The following is a 15,254-nucleotide window of genomic DNA, read 5'->3' as shown; positions in this document are numbered from 1 at the left end:
AGCGGGAAGCCTGAGCAGCTTCACAGCTTCCGAATCGCCCTTTCTCACCTAATGAGCGCACTCACAAGGCCGCTGATAAGGGCACAGACAAAGGGCTGTTTAATGGAGTGGGGGTGGCCTTCAGAGAAGAGATTTACTTGTGTAAAAGAAGCCAAACACAGGCCACCGGGACAGCCGAGCAATGGCCGGAGTTTGGGCTAAAAAGAGATAAACGGAGATTTTACGCACAGGACTTTTACGCACGCGACTCCGGCGAGGCGCAACCGTAAATGTAATGTCTTGGTTGTGTTTATGGTGCGGTGAGGCGGATCATTCATGCCCGTTACCCTGAAGACACTGAGCCGGTGTGTGTGTGACCTGAGGCCCGGTGTTTGGCTCCGCAGACGTTGGGTAGAAAATGGAGTGTGTGCCTTTAAGGCGCCCGACTGCCTGTCGCTTTTTGCTGCGGAGAGACTGACGCCCTCTGGACACAGTGGACACTTGAGCGGCGGCAGAACACCATCCTGGAGAAGTTCAAAGAGAAAACAGCCGCACTCCCTCCCAAGAAGAAAAGTCGTGAACTCGTCAACAGCGTTGTGGTGAGTTTGAAGCTTCTTCCGTCTGTTTTGTTTCGCTGTTTTCTGCGCTCGATTCTCTTGTAGCTGCGCGCGAGTGAAACAAAGTTTTGGCGTTAGCGATGAGCGCAGAAAGAGGTGAAGAAACGCCTTCATGACTGAGGGAGCTAATGTTCCTCACATGTTCTCTCCCCGTCATGAAATGGAACAATGTGCAGCAAAGAGGAGAAGTGTAAAGGCAGAGTGGCGATATTAGACGGTGTGTTAATGTGCTGTGCTTTGACTAAAAAAAAAAAAAAAAAAAAAAAAAAATAGGTGAAGGAAGCTGATGTTGCCAGATGTGTGTGTGTGTGTGTGTGTGTGTGTGTGTGTGTGTGTGTGTGTGTGTTGTTATTCCACAGTAACGTGAGTGAGAGCTGGCTTTGAATGAAATGTGACGCAGGCCCTTTTTAGAAATGTGATTCTTGCAAAGTTTGTTCTGGTTGTGCAGGACAAAGCTGTGATTTTCACTGTATTTCTTACACATTTAAAATCTCCTCTTTGCGTCACTTTCTAGCTCTGATGTGTGAGTTTAAGCACTAAAATGTTGATTTCGGATCTCCTGTACTGCATGAAGCACACAAAAGAATATAAGAAGAAACGCTTTATTCATCATTATCGTTTAGTTCAAACTGTAAAGAGAAACAGATCATTTTTACAGCTGAGACCTGATGAGGCTCCAGCTCAGTGTGAGGAAAGCCTCTCTGCTGGTTTACATATTCAAAGTGTGTCTTTTATGTCCTGTTATGCAGCTCCTCACCCTTCCTCTTGTGGAATGTCAGTGATGAACGTTTGTTTGCTTGTCTTTGCCTGGTGTCTGAGGTCCCGTGTCTCGTGTTGATGTAGGTGTTTTCCAGTGCCGTGCTGGTGAGCCGTCAGGATGAGGCCTGGTGAGCTGATCCTCCCCGCCGCCGCCGCTCTCCTCTTCCTCCTGTCAGGGCTGTCTCTGACCTCCGGCTGCAACAAAGCCCTGTGCGCGAGCGACGTCAGCAAGTGTCTCATCCAGGTAAAGGACACCAAGGTCTCCACACTCTGTCCACACTTTCTCTGAGAGCGCTAGATGCTGAATGTTGGATTTGCACAACAGTTTTTCCATGAACAGCTCATCCTTCCCCTTCTGAACCGTGGCTGCGCTGATTTTCTGACTCACAGTCAAAGCAATCAACTGATCTGTAAAACTAACCAGCCTTACTAGCAGATATTACTTTCCATACTTTAAATTTGTAATATAATCTGTGGAGTTCTGTTTGTCAGTGTCAAACAACAATGGAACTACATGAAAATGTGGTTTGCATCATCAGAAATCCCACGATTCTTTTAAAAATGTGCCCAGAAATCTCCACATCACCGCTCACAAACGAGCTCCACCGCGCTGAGGTGACTTTATGGTTGCAGACAGATAATCTAATCTTATGCGTGCTGAACTCAGCCGAGCTTTTCTGCTGATTAAAGTTGGAAATTTCTATGCGAGTGCAGCCAAGTTCAAGCTTTTTATCCTCCAGGGTTACATCTGTTTTGTGTAAACAGAGACTGTTGTTTCTCCTGACAAGAACACAAATTAAATGCCGTCTGCAGCCGGACTCGGTTCAGTTTCGGAGCGCAGCAGAGCAGTCAGAACCTAACTTGTTTTTAATACAGTTTAAATGAGCATTAAACTGCCAGGAGAGACTCAAAATGTGCAGTAGCATTCCTTCGACGGGTGGCTAAAGAAAATGTGTCTCAGCTGTTGTTAATGCGGCTCGGTTTCGTGCAAATACTTCACGATAAAAAAAAAAAAGAAAACAAATCCAGCAGTAGCCAAATTCAAGTTGAAATCGACCCGTGTCCTGATGCGGATCTGGACCGGAGAACAAAGCTGGAATCTGTTGTGAAGAATGCAGATACATTCCTTCGATAAGCCAAGCGAGGTCTGCAAGGAAGGCGAGCAGCAGAGGAGCAGAGATGTGAGTCTAACTGCGCGGCTGCGTGCACACCTGTTCTCTACCTGCACGACGCCTGCAGGTCACTTCCAGGTCGTGATGTTTTTGGCCAGTGGCTGAAATGGCTCGCTCGGTCTGATTTATGTGAAGACTCGCTTTTTTATTTTCACATCAAACCCTCTGACTTTTGACTTCTGTTGACTTTCTGGCATCACTTCCTTTGTGTCACTTTTTCCGTGGCGGCTGAAGCCCGGCGGGTGAGGGGCGGAGGGGCGGGACCCCGGAGTTGAGACGCATTCTGTCATTCGTTCTTGTTGTTTTGAGGGAAAAAATCAAGAGGAGTGTTGGCCTGTCTTTCCACCTCCTGTCAAGTCAGATTTGAGCTGCTGCCTGTCCTCTGTCCTGTGTGTGTGTGTGTGTGTGTGTTTAGTGGCCCTGCCTCTCCCATTAACATCTGTAAAGTACTGTGTTTAACCTCAGTGGACGTTTCACCTGTGTGAGTGAGCTGCAGGTAGCTGCTGCAGGCAGCTGAGGTCAGTCACAGGAAGTTGAGCTTTGTCTGCAAATAGATGTTTTTGTTTGGAAAGGAGGCGTCGATAAGAGTCAGAGCGGACGAAGAATAGACGGCACAACCCTTTACTAGAGCTGAAACAGTCGGTCGATTGATTGAATCCACTGACAGAGTGATAACGACTTTTTAAGGATTGATTTTTGCCTTTTTAGCATTTGTTGAAGTCTCAGTCTAGAAAAGAACTGATTAGTATTTACTGCTAATCCTCTAAGACACCACAATCAACAGAAAGTTTATATGCAGCAATTTTGACTCTTAATTTTCTCCAGATGTTTACTCCTTTGTAATGTACAGATTTGAAAAGATTTTCTTTGATAAAACATTAGAAACTGAATCCCTTTGGGTTTTGGACTGTTTGTCAGAGAAAACAAGCAGTTCGTCACTTTGAGCTCTGGGAAATTGTGACCAACATTTTTCACTATTTTCTGATGTATTTTAACAAGCAAATTATAAAATAGAAAAAACAACAACAGACTAATCAATCATTCAAGTAATTGCCAGTCGCAGCCCTAATTTGAACCACATGAAGTCGCTTTTTTGTGGCCTAAAAGGGCCACAAAATTAGCCAACACTGCAGGTTCTGCCTCAGTTTCCTGGTTCAGATTCCTTCATAAATATGCAGTAATTTACCTAAAACTTATTGGCCCCCAGTGAATCTGGGTCCTCAGGGGTCTCCGGCTCCTGGACAGTTGCCCACTTTGGTTGGTCATTCAGCCTTGTTCTGTCCAAGTAAACCTTTACTAAATCTTTTGTTGCTTCAAGGGAAACTCACCTTGCAGCAGCCATGAACAAAGCAAAGATTCAGTTAAATTTAACTCTAAAAGCAGAAACCATCAAAAACAAACCAAAGGCATGCAGACAAGAGACAATAGATAATTCAGTTTATAACTGTAGAAACACAATAGCGCAAATTACAAAGGAAGCTTTGAATTTTCTGAACTTTTCTTTGCATCGAGAACAAAAACTAAAATTCCTCTTTCTAAATGTGACTTTGAGTAACACCTGCTGCTCAAACACGACATGCACAAGCAACTAATGGCTTATTAAATTATTGATTAATCTCTCAATTATTTTCACACTTGATCAATTGATCAATTTCTCAGAGGCAGAGGTGACGTTTTCAAATTTCACGTCGGATCAATAACACAAAACCCAAAAATATTCAGGTGAAAACGTCACATTAAAAAACAATTGAATGCAACGACTATGGAATTTTTGCTTGATAAATTATTAAATCAATTGATTATTAAAATAGTTTTTCAAGCTAAAGATTTAAGAAAAGTACATAATACTCCAGACTTCTCGTGTCTTCACAGGCAGTAAAGCCTCCAGTGGCCCTTTTTAGACTCCAGCCTGTGTTTTAAAGCATTTTTAGGCACAAACTTGTTGCTACCAAACCACAAACTTCTGTTCCTCCTGCGCTCACTTTGCAAAATCTGAACCTCCTGTGAACATTTGTGGCTCTGCTCCTGCTCTTTTGCTTCCAGGTGGCTTATTTCGCCTGATGAATCATCAGCCGGGACAACAAAGCTCTGTAGCTTCCGCGACCCCGCCGACACCAACTCGCTAGCTGTCAGAGGCGAGAGCGATGGTGCGTGTGCCGTGAAGGAGAAACGGTTCCGCTTATAGCTCCTCTGTAGAAGCTCCATGTTGCTAGTGATTAGTGGGATCTGCTGTCCGACGCTCGCTTTTACGCTCTGCTGCCATCTCAAGTCATTTGTCTGAATTCCCCAAAACCCCTGAGGGTGGGAGAACATGAGAGGAGGAGGAGGAGGAGGAGGAGGAGGAGGAGGGAGGGGAGGCTAAGGTCAGGAGGAGGTGTGTGTGTCTGTGGGGGGAGGTTGGTTGAGGGAAATATACAGTTGGGCGAGCTTCACGACCTGCGGCTCTGTGCAGGCCGGGCTGTTTAGCAGGGTGTGGCAGCAGATTTCAAAGTTAGCACACAGCAGCGGTCGCTCGGCAGGACGAGGCAGCACACGTTCACTTTCTCTCCAGAGTCCTTTTGTCTCGCTGCAGCTGAGTTTTGACTGATTGCAGCAGTTTCCGCCTGAGAGGCAAAGGCAGCCTCGTAAGAGCTGTTCAAGCCGCCGAGATAACCTCATCCATTTCAGTGAGGAAATTGATGTTTGGAGGGTCGCAACTACTGATTGTCACGGCTCGTGTCCAGTAGTTTTTATGATAGGTTATTCTGCAAAATGTCAGAATGGTGACGTCTTCTGATTACTTCTGTTGTTCGACCAACAGTCCAAAAGCCAAAGAGAGTCAGTTTACTCTGAGACAAAGAAAAGCAGCAAAGCAGACAGCGTTTGCCAGTTTTCGCTTGATAAATGATTATAATATTATTGTTGCCTTGTGTCTTCATTGGAAAGCTGACAGGGAAAGAGGGGAGAGGGGGGAATGACATGCACCAAATGTCTGCAGCCAAAATCAAACCGTGGATGTCGTTTTTCAGCCTCCAGTTGTTCAAAGGCTCGAGCAGTTGATGTCTCTTTGTCCCTCTGCAAGTTTTCTGTGTGTGTTATTAAGATTCATGACTTCATTAGCTTTGTGTGAAATCTTCTTTGGGGTGCCATCAGACAAGAATCCAAAGAATTCACAAATTTCAGTGAACACCCACTAATTTATGTTTGCATCGTTCCTCTATTTGCTTTTAAGGAGTAGTTTGACATCTTGGGAAATGCACTAATTTGCTTTCTTGATGAGAGTTAGAGGATTGGTACCACTCTCATGTCTACACGCTAAGCTAAGAGACAATTAGCTTAGCTAGCATAAACAGGGAAACTGCTAACCAGGCTCTGTCAAAAATTAGCCGAGCAGCACCTGTAAAACTCACTTACTAACACATTATATGTTGTTTGTTTAACCCGTACACTAACGTGATTGTAAAAATGATCATTTGCAGTTTTTAGTAGGTAATTTTTCACTGACGTATAACAGTTTTTCCATATATTAAGACAACAGGAAGTCACTGCAGGCCAGGCTAACTAGTGCTAATGCTACACTAAGCTAAACCTCCTCGCTCTCCCTCTAAAACCACAAATTTTAGTTTGTACATCTTTGCTTGAGTTCAGATTAAACAAATAATGCATAACATGTTGATAAGTGAGCTTTATGGGTGCTGGTTTGGATGGAGTCAGGCTAGGCTAGCTGTTCCCCCTGCTTCCAATCTTTATGCTAAGCTGTCGCCTCCTAGCTGAGAGGTGTTTTCTCATCTAAGAAGGTGTATATTTCCCATTGTTTAGAGGGTCAGAGGTGCTTGAATGTTAACTTTGGAGAGATCCAAGCAAGCAGTTTCTCCCTGCTTCCAGTCGCTATGCTAAGCTAAGTGAAGCTAACCACCTTCTGGCTCCAGCTCCATGTCCATTACGGCCTCTTATATTACCATGAAATGGCTTTTAAAAGTAAAGAAATCTGATTTGTGAAATATGAGTTGCATGTTTTTCCTCTGGGGCAGCTGTTTAGTTTTTATAATTCCACCTTTGAGAGTCATAATTACTCATGGCATCAGATCTTGATCAGAGGTTTGGGGATTGAGAGGCTGGTGATTAAGTGAACTGTGTGTGGTTTTGCAATCCCTCACTGGTGAGTCATTGGAGAGTCTTTTATCATTGCTGGGACTGTTTACGTGTAGGAGATGGCCTCCGCGAAGATATAAAGGAGCAGCGGGGGGAGAGAAAGGGTAAAGAAACAGACAAACAGAAAAGGAGGCAAGAGTGAGGCAACATGACGGGAGAAGAGTATAAAAAGGAGGGAGGGAGGAGAGACGGAACAGAGGAGAAAGGGAGGGAAGGAGGGGGAAAGTGTGTTGTCGGAGGGGGGAGCAGCAGCCATGTTCTGTTCTCCAGGTGTTTTCTTCTCCCTCCCTCTGCCTCCCTCATCGCGCTGACCTTGACTGAGAGGAATGTGCTCCCTGTTCTGTGTCAGGAGGGAGCAGAGGGGGGAGAAAGAGGAACTCCTCTGGCAGTCTCACCCACTTTTCAATCCCACCTACACATTTTAGTTTCCTTCACTGTCTCCGTGTCCCCCGGAGACAAACTGGAGTTGAGGAATGAAGCGTTTTTTTCTTGGTTTTAAGTGTTTGCAGAAGAGTTATGGGATCAGCAGAGGCTTCGTGTTTTTGGATGTTTGCAGAAGCTCTTGTAATAATATTACCTTCCCGTCTATAAAAAGCTACATGAGAAATTTTCTGCAAGAGCGCTTTTTTTCCCTGTGTTGACAAGCCTGCGTATGGAGAAGCACAATACAAAAACGAACCCAGTGAACCAGATCTGCATTTAAAAACTGTGAGAAATCACTTAAAACGCCTGAAGTTCCCTACCGTTCATCCTCTCTTTTCATCACAAAGCACCCTGTAAATGTTGCCTTGTTTTGCTGACAGGTTGAAAAACTGCTAAGTACGTCTGAGCTGAGACTTGAGTAGGACTTAAAGTAGAAATACACAGATCCATCTTTTTCCAATACCTCGACTCAGTGCCATCTTTTCCTCACACTGCATGAAACTCACTGGAAAACTCTGGAAACTGTCTTTAATGTGGATCAGATTGTCGATATCAGGTCCGTTTTAATAAGTTCAGTGCTGGTTGCAGATACTTATGCAACATATGGGGTCTGTTCATCCCTGACTTAAAGGATCATTCTGGTTTATGATAACTGGGGTCTTCTTTTGTCTTTATTTTTTCTTAAAATGTTATGCAAGGTGGCTCCAGTCAAAGCGTTACATTCATTTTTATTTACTTGTTATCGGTATTTTAAAGCGGCTTCTGAATGACATCAAGATGGAGCTAATTTTAATTTAATGCTGTACTGCTGAAGTATTGTGGAGTAGAAGTGTAAAGTAGCATAAAATGGAAATAAGTTAAGTACAAGTACCTCAACTTTGTACTTCAGTGCAGTGATTAGTTACATCCCCCTGCTGTCTGCTGAGCCTCAGTGTGAAACCACTCATGAAAATGATTTGACCTTTGACCCGTCGGGACCTGCCTTGTTCATGAATGGAAATACAGCAGAGGTTTATTTTGTATCACAGCGTTCTGCAGACGGGCTGACGTACCTCGATAGATACCAGATAGATACCAGATAGATACCGCGCTCGCCACGTGTGGAGTGCAGTTGTCTTGTAATGTGTCTGGTAATAGTTACTGTACATGAGGCAGACCTGCTGTTGATGATTTAATGGCACGTCTCCTGTTTGTACAGCGTGTCTACATGCTGCGTTGTGTCTGCTGTGTGCTTTTTCACTCTGATGCTGCCGCTGCCGGAGCTTTTAGATTGACCTTTAATATTAATGTGTGATGGACAGATGCTTTTTCCAGTCTTATTAAAATGACATTGGTGAGCTCAGTACAACGGCACAAACACAGTATATTTAATGTTTTGCTTCATTGATTTCTGTGAATATCTGCTTATTCTGAATCTGATGCAGCGACACGTTTCGAACAAGTTGGGACAGGAGCAACAGAAGACTGAGGAAGCATCGAAGGGCATAACTCTTCCTGATTTATGGCATAATTATTTGTACTAACGATGTACCTTTACAGTACGTAACAGTACATACATCCACTGTTACATAACAGTACATACATGTTGGTACAAGAAAACATGATGAAAACTTGGGTAATACGGTAATACAACATAGGAACTCAAAAATACTGTACCTATTCTATTATTATTATTAGTAGTAGTAGTATTACTAAAAATAGTACCAGGACTAACTGTAGATTATGACGGGCTGTGCTGTATTTTGTGGGGCTGTAATTTGAAGCATTGCCTTTAATTTTAATGTTGCACATCGTAACATCACACTTAACGTTGTTTGTTTTACTTCATGACTTTTCCAGTTTGATGAATAATTGCTTGTTAACATGATTTTGAACTGCTTGACATGTTTCAGTCTGCCACAAGTGATGTGTTACTTTGGTTTGCTGTAAAACACAAGGACAGAAGAAAAGAAAGGAACATTTAAAAGTGAAAAATTGTTCAGTTATTATGATTATCTTGACGGATACTGCAGTTCGATCTGTGGAACCCCAAACAATAAGGAGCTAAAGCCAAAACACAAAGGATAACCCTCATTTAAAAGCCTAAATAGGCTTAATATGCTGTTTTATGCTTTAATGTTGTGTGTGTCTGTGTGTGTGCGCCCTGCAGGAGCTGTGCCAGTGTCGTCCGTCTGATGGGAACTGTTCGTGCTGTAAAGAGTGCATGCTCTGCCTGGGGAACCTTTGGGAAGAGTGCTGCGACTGCGTGGGTGAGTGCAGCGTCTCATTTATTAGCACCATGTCTCGAAGCTGACCGCCGTTAGTCAGCATGTAATTTTGGACTTGGAAAAACTTAACGGTTTAGCCCACGTTCCTGTTTTAAACGGACTTACAGTGACTTAGCAGGTACAAACATGCAGGTCAGCATGACACACGGCTGAGCTGAACGTCTGCCAGCGAAGACGCCGTTTGAAATGTTAGGTTTGTGTCGGACTGGCACAGTTTAAAGTCACATCTCCAAGACCTTTTCCTGCTTTGTTCTCAAGAACAGGAACTGTTTTAAAATAAAATCTCTGTCCAACACAAAAACACAATTGAAGCGCTGGAAAGAGCCAAATCAACAGGTGGTCATATAACCCAAATCCTAAAGCCACGCTGGCCAATCAGGGGTCTGAAAAGGCTTCAGGAGGCTGCTAGAGGTCCGACCCCTATATGTCACGACAGGGTCTCGTCCAAAGCTAAAATATAAACAATGTAAAAACAAGTCATTATGCACGGTTGAATAAGTTAAATACAGATAACAGGAAGTGAAGCCCTGTAACTGATCATAGTGGGATTATATGGGTTTAAAATGATTCTCTCTCCACACACGCGACACTTGAGTCTCAGTCGTGTTAATCTGCAGCAGAACACTTTCTCCCTGTGAAAACTGAGGCTGTGGCTGTAACGCGCTCGACGGCCGACGCTCCGTTTGCTCAGAGTGCTGCTGCTCTGATACAAGACGAGTGCGAGGTGAGTGGAGCCAGACGCCGACCGTGCCTCTGAAGAGCAGCACTGTGGAGGTTAACGCAGAGCAGAGCCAAGAGGAGCCGCGCTTATGACAGCAGAGGAAATTAAAGGAATATTGTCACTGCTGAGAAGCACCTCCACATGTGGACAGGAAGTGGCGAGGTACTCCAGAAGATCAAAGCGTGAAGAAGCCGGAAAAGAGAGGGGACGAGGAGGCCGACCCGCTCAAGTGAACTTTGACTTTCGGCCTCCTGCCGAGGTGCGGCGGGGGTGAAACTCCCAGCCAGATCCAAAACGACCGCGTTTGTTAACAAGGAAACATTTGGCTGGTTAACGAACCAGCAGGGCGGGATCGGACACCTCTGACAGGAGGCGTCTGACACAGATTCAAAGCATGAAGACGTGTTTGTAAAATGAGTAGAAGTGTCCTGGTTCTTAGCTTATGAGACCCCTGCACACAGACATGGGAGCAGGACACAAAAACTCCTCTTCTGAGTTTATTTGTGTTTAATTTCTCGGGTCTTTTTGCGTCTGGCCTTGTGGGTAATTTTGCGAATCTGTGGTCATTCTGTGTTTCTTTTCAGTGTTTTTTCTTAGTGTCATTTTGCATGTTTTGTGTCTCTTTCTGGTCACTTTGCATCTCATTATGGTCAATTTGAGTCTCTTTGTGTTTGTTTTTGGTTCAGTTTTAGTTGTTATGCCTCTTTTTTAAGGGGCCAGTGTGATTTTTTATTTATTTATTTTTGTCTCTTTGTGGTCATTTTCCATCCTGTTGCGGTTGTTTTTTGTTCCCTTTTAATTGTTATGCCTTTCTTATTAGTGCCCATTTTTTTACAGTGTTGTGTGTCTCTTTCTGGTCACTTTGCATCTCATTGTGGTCATTTTGCGTCTCTTTCTGGTTGTTTTGCATGTTGTTTCGCGTGTCTGTGTGGCTGTTTTGCATCTGATTGTGGTTATTTCAGTCTCTTTGTAGTGATTTTGCATCTCCCTCTGATTGTTTTGTGTCTTTTTCTCATTGTTTTACATCTCTCTGAAGTCACTTTGTGTCTCGTCATAGTTGTTTAGCTTCTCTTTGTGCTCCTTTTGCATCGTTTGATTTACTTTCCAACGAGACATGTTAACAGTCACTTCATGCGGAGGTTCCGGTCCAGGGGCACTTGGTCCTTTATCTGACTCAGGTGTGCTTTGGGAGAGGGGGCAACCCTTCTGGCCTGGCCATTTTAAACCAGTAGGCTCTCAGATCAGCTTTGACAGACAGATATTGCTGTACGTGCTGACAAGGAGGCTTGACGACAGCCCTTTCATGTGGAACACAAATACAAGTATCTGACACAGAGCGCTGAACTCGCTGCTGCTGCTGCTGCTGCTGCTGCTGCTGCTGCACAGATGTTCTGGTGGAGTTTTCCTCTTGGACAGGCCGTTTTACAATACACAGAGGATGGCCTGTAGCTTTAAGCGAGTATATTTCTCATTTATCTGTTTTTATTTTTTTTCTTGCAGCGCTAGCCTTATGACCACTTTAAGTAAGTTTCCACTCCAAACATGTTACTGTGCCAAACGCTGGCTACTTTGAAGTGTGTATCTGCGAGTGGTTAGAGCGGCCCAGTGGAGGAGCGGTGGGGAGAGGACAGTTTGTATTTTAGAGGAGGGGAGGAGGAGAGAGGGAGGACCCATGTGTATGCTTTATCTAAACCAGCTGCTCTGGCTCAGCTTTGAGCACTGGCTTGTAATCCAATTCCTCTGTCAAACTCCGTTCCCCATTAAATGATTTACCCATTAGCTATAATTCACTTTGACTCATTCAAAGGGCGAGGAAGATCATATCTGAGGATGTGGGGACTTTGTCAAGTGATTACTACTGTATTTGGAAATTAAATGAAGTGTTAAAAAGACCTTAATTGAGACAAGATACTCTTGACAGCCGTGCGGTTTTACAAAACTGCCCTGAAATCATGTGTGAAACCATTTAACTGTTAAGCTTGTCTTTTTTGAGTATGATCTACAAATAAACTCGCTGCCCTGCCAGTGTGCTGAAGGGGTCAGTTCACCCAAATCACAAAAGAAAAACAAACTCGCTGTATCTCGACATGCGGATAGTTTTGATTTTATTCCCCCAGGTTTTAAGATCTGAGATTTCTGCCTCCACCACAGTCAAGGCTGTGATTAGCATCGAGGATTATAGCGACACGTCCTGGCCAATATATCTGTGAATTAATGACGCGAAGAAGAGTTTACGTTCTTCAGATTAAATGTCTCAAAGTTGTTTTTGTGTGAAGTGAATTTAAATGAAAGATATTTGATGGCTGGCATTGTAGAGAAGGCCTTGAAACAACATTTGGACGATAAAGTACCGAAATAGAATTTACAGAAAATACAGCTGAACAGTTTCATTAATAAACTATATATGATTTTTTTTTTTTTCGTTTTAAATATTAAGACATTTCTGCAGAGTTTTTGTTGGTGTCTCAGGTGGTTGTATTTCTGCTGTGGGGAAATTTGACCTCAATGCAAGTGAGCTGAATGGAATTTGCTTTGTCAATTGTATTGAACAGAATAGAAATTCAATCTTTGCAGGCACAGTGTCACAGTTCCTAATAATAATCCACAAAGGGCTCGTAGGGACTATTTCTTTGGTAGAAATTCACTGTTGACAGCAAAGCCTGGTTATGTCAGATAATTCTCTTAAGATGCACCCTGACCCTTTAATGTCTTCATCCATCTTCTTCAATCAGGGATGTGTAACCCCAAGAACTACAGCGACTCTCCGGCCACGTCGAAGAGCACCGTGGAAGAGCTGCACCGCCCGATCCCCTCGCTGTTCCGCGCCCTCACGGAAGGCGACGCGCCGATCAACATGATGGTGGTGTCCTTCCCCGTCGCCGAGGAGCTCTCCCATCACGAGAACCTGGTGTCCTTCCTGGAGTCTCTCGACAACCAGCACCAGAACGTCTCCGTGCCTGGAAACAGCATCCACGCCAGCTACGACACGCAAGGTATCGCTCGAACAGTTTGGTCCCTCATCTGTGGAAGTTTGAAATCTGCTTTTTCAGTGTGAACTTAGTCCAAAACTTTCAAAAAAGACACAAGTATTTTCATTTTATGTTACTTTATACCTCCACTTTGCTACATTTCAGAGGGAAATATTGTATTTTTGCTCTGCTACATTTAATTAATTGTCTTTGAGTTTTTGACTCTTGGCTCTGTGATATTGTGATCGGCATTCTTAAAACAGGTTATTGAGTAATAAAACAACAGTGATCAACAGTAATTGATAGTTGCAGCCCTGCTGGAGGGAAACCATCGGGTGTTTCTGATAGACCTGGATCAGGAAAGTGTGGTCAGCCACTTGACTTTGCTGCCTCTCGGTGGTTTTAATCCCCTTTAGAGAACTTGCTCCACATACACTTCACTCATAAAGTTTCTGAATAAGTTTAACTATATCAGGAAAAAAACGTGCTTTGCTCACATGCTTTATTATTACATAGCTGTCTGGTTCTGTCAGGTCCAGTCAGATTTTTCATTTGCGTTTATGGGCTCTCGCTACGACCCGTGGTAATAAAATCAGACTCGACCCAAAGCTGAAGTAGACTACAAAGTCTTCAGACCAGTTCAGGCTGGGTCAGGCTTTCACATTTTGAAATGCCAAAAAGAACTGCAGTTCAGGGAGTTGTAACTGGGTTGAAAGTGTTGCTCCGCTGCCATGTCTTTATTTTCATTTGCGGCTGTTTTGGCTGTCCACCTCTAAGCCGGTCCTATTTGCTATAAAGACACACTCATCATGAGAGTGTTCCCACAGAGCCCAGCAGTTCACTCATTAAGCTCACCAAAACAAAGGGTGATGCTTCGTTGCAGCAAATGAATTTCACCCCCGTCGTAAAAATAGGAACATTGAGGGTTAAAGGTAATGACTTTAAAATGTTGCTTGTTTTTTCTGGACCACGTTTACTGGACCTGTGACTCACGCCCTCTGCTTCGCCTGTGCTTTTTATTTCAGAAAACATGTGCACAGTGGTCTACTTTGACGACTGCGTGTCTATCCGTCAGTGTAAACTATACTGTGAGTCAATGGGAGGATCCAAGTACCGCTGGTTTCACAACGCCTGCTGCCAGTGCATCGGACCTGAGTGTGTGGACTACGGCAGCAAGGCCGTGAAGTGCATGAACTGTCTCTTCTGACGTGCGGGCACACATTGGTACCAAATGTCTGGGCCATACCAGAGGACTGAGGGCAGAGGAAACTATGACAATTATGTGTTAGCGTTCCTCAGTTACCTTGTAAAATACCCCCTACACCCCACCTTTACCCCTGCAAATTGTTTTTATTCTGCTGTTATGTCTCACTGTATATTTTTAGATATGTTTTCAATAGTGTTTTTTACTAGAGGTGTATATGAATAATGTATTTTTACAATTACGGTCTGCTAAATCCCAGTCTCATGCCAAATAAAGAAAAGTTTGGTGACATGGACTGTTTTGTTTTATGGAAATGTGTCTGATTTTAAAATACTTTTCATACTTTACTGTATTGTCTTAAAAAGATGTGTGAAAAGTGCATAGAATGAGTGGAATAGCCAATGTTTGTCCAACCGGTTGCTCGTCTCCTGCTCTAATCTGAGCCTAGTGTTGCCCGAGTCAGGAAACGCATCATTTCCTGGGGAAACAAAGTTGTTATTATGCCATTCTGGTCCACAGGTGTTCCAGTGCTCACTGACCGTCTCATGCAAGCGGAGGGGAAAGGGAGCGTTTACTGATGCCAATCTCTCACCGCCACACACAAATGCTCTTTGTAATGCCAGTGCATTTTCAAAAGGCAGCAGGGTGCCCTATCACTGATTCTGTTCCCAATTGGCATGCAACAGCAGTTTGCACAGACTAATGTACCAGACGCACAATGAGACCTTGTTTGTCTTTTTTATGATATTGAATCACGACCTCATTTCGCCATTGCAGCTGTGGGTTTTGAGCACACGGTGCCAACAGAGATCAGAGGGCTAATGTGTTTCATATGTCAGGATGACCACCGGTCTTCTGAGTCCAACCACAGCGGATGGGAAAGTACACATGATTCAGAATAGCAAGTGGTTTCACCAAATTAAGATTATAGTTGCTATTCAAAATGTTGTTTGACAGTTTGTCTTGCAGCAGACTTGTGGTTAAGATCAGAACGACACCACAGCCTAAACAT

The 15,254-nt window shown here is 43.8% G+C and overlaps 1 protein-coding gene across 1 annotated transcript; it reads left to right on the top strand.

Annotated features, from left to right (window-relative positions):
- Positions 1 to 465: 465 nt before the first annotated feature.
- twsg1a (twisted gastrulation BMP signaling modulator 1a) lies at positions 466 to 14,537 on the top strand. Its single transcript, XM_076745390.1, has 5 exons — positions 466 to 578; positions 1,440 to 1,599; positions 9,231 to 9,330; positions 12,802 to 13,062; positions 14,064 to 14,537. Exons 2-5 carry the CDS (start codon positions 1,474 to 1,476, stop codon positions 14,243 to 14,245), a joined length of 669 nt encoding a protein of 222 aa, XP_076601505.1. The 5' UTR covers positions 466 to 578; positions 1,440 to 1,473; the 3' UTR covers positions 14,246 to 14,537.
- Positions 14,538 to 15,254: the final 717 nt, after the last annotated feature.

The sequence above is a fragment of the Chaetodon auriga genome, chromosome 12, assembly GCF_051107435.1.
Source record: "Chaetodon auriga isolate fChaAug3 chromosome 12, fChaAug3.hap1, whole genome shotgun sequence".
In the NCBI taxonomy this organism is placed as follows: Eukaryota; Metazoa; Chordata; class Actinopteri; order Chaetodontiformes; family Chaetodontidae; genus Chaetodon; species Chaetodon auriga.
This window is presented reverse-complemented; position numbering and strand designations above follow the sequence as displayed.

Excerpts from the sequence above, each read along its gene's own strand:
- twsg1a (XM_076745390.1), top strand. The coding sequence starts at position 1,474 with ATGAGGCCTGGTGAGCTGATCCTCCCCGCCGCCGCCGCTCTCCTCTTC. Across the intron at positions 9,331-12,801 it reads AGAGTGCTGCGACTGCGTGG|GGATGTGTAACCCCAAGAAC; the intron begins GTGAGTGCAGCG and ends TTCTTCAATCAG. Across the intron at positions 13,063-14,063 it reads CGCCAGCTACGACACGCAAG|AAAACATGTGCACAGTGGTC; the intron begins GTATCGCTCGAA and ends TTTTTATTTCAG.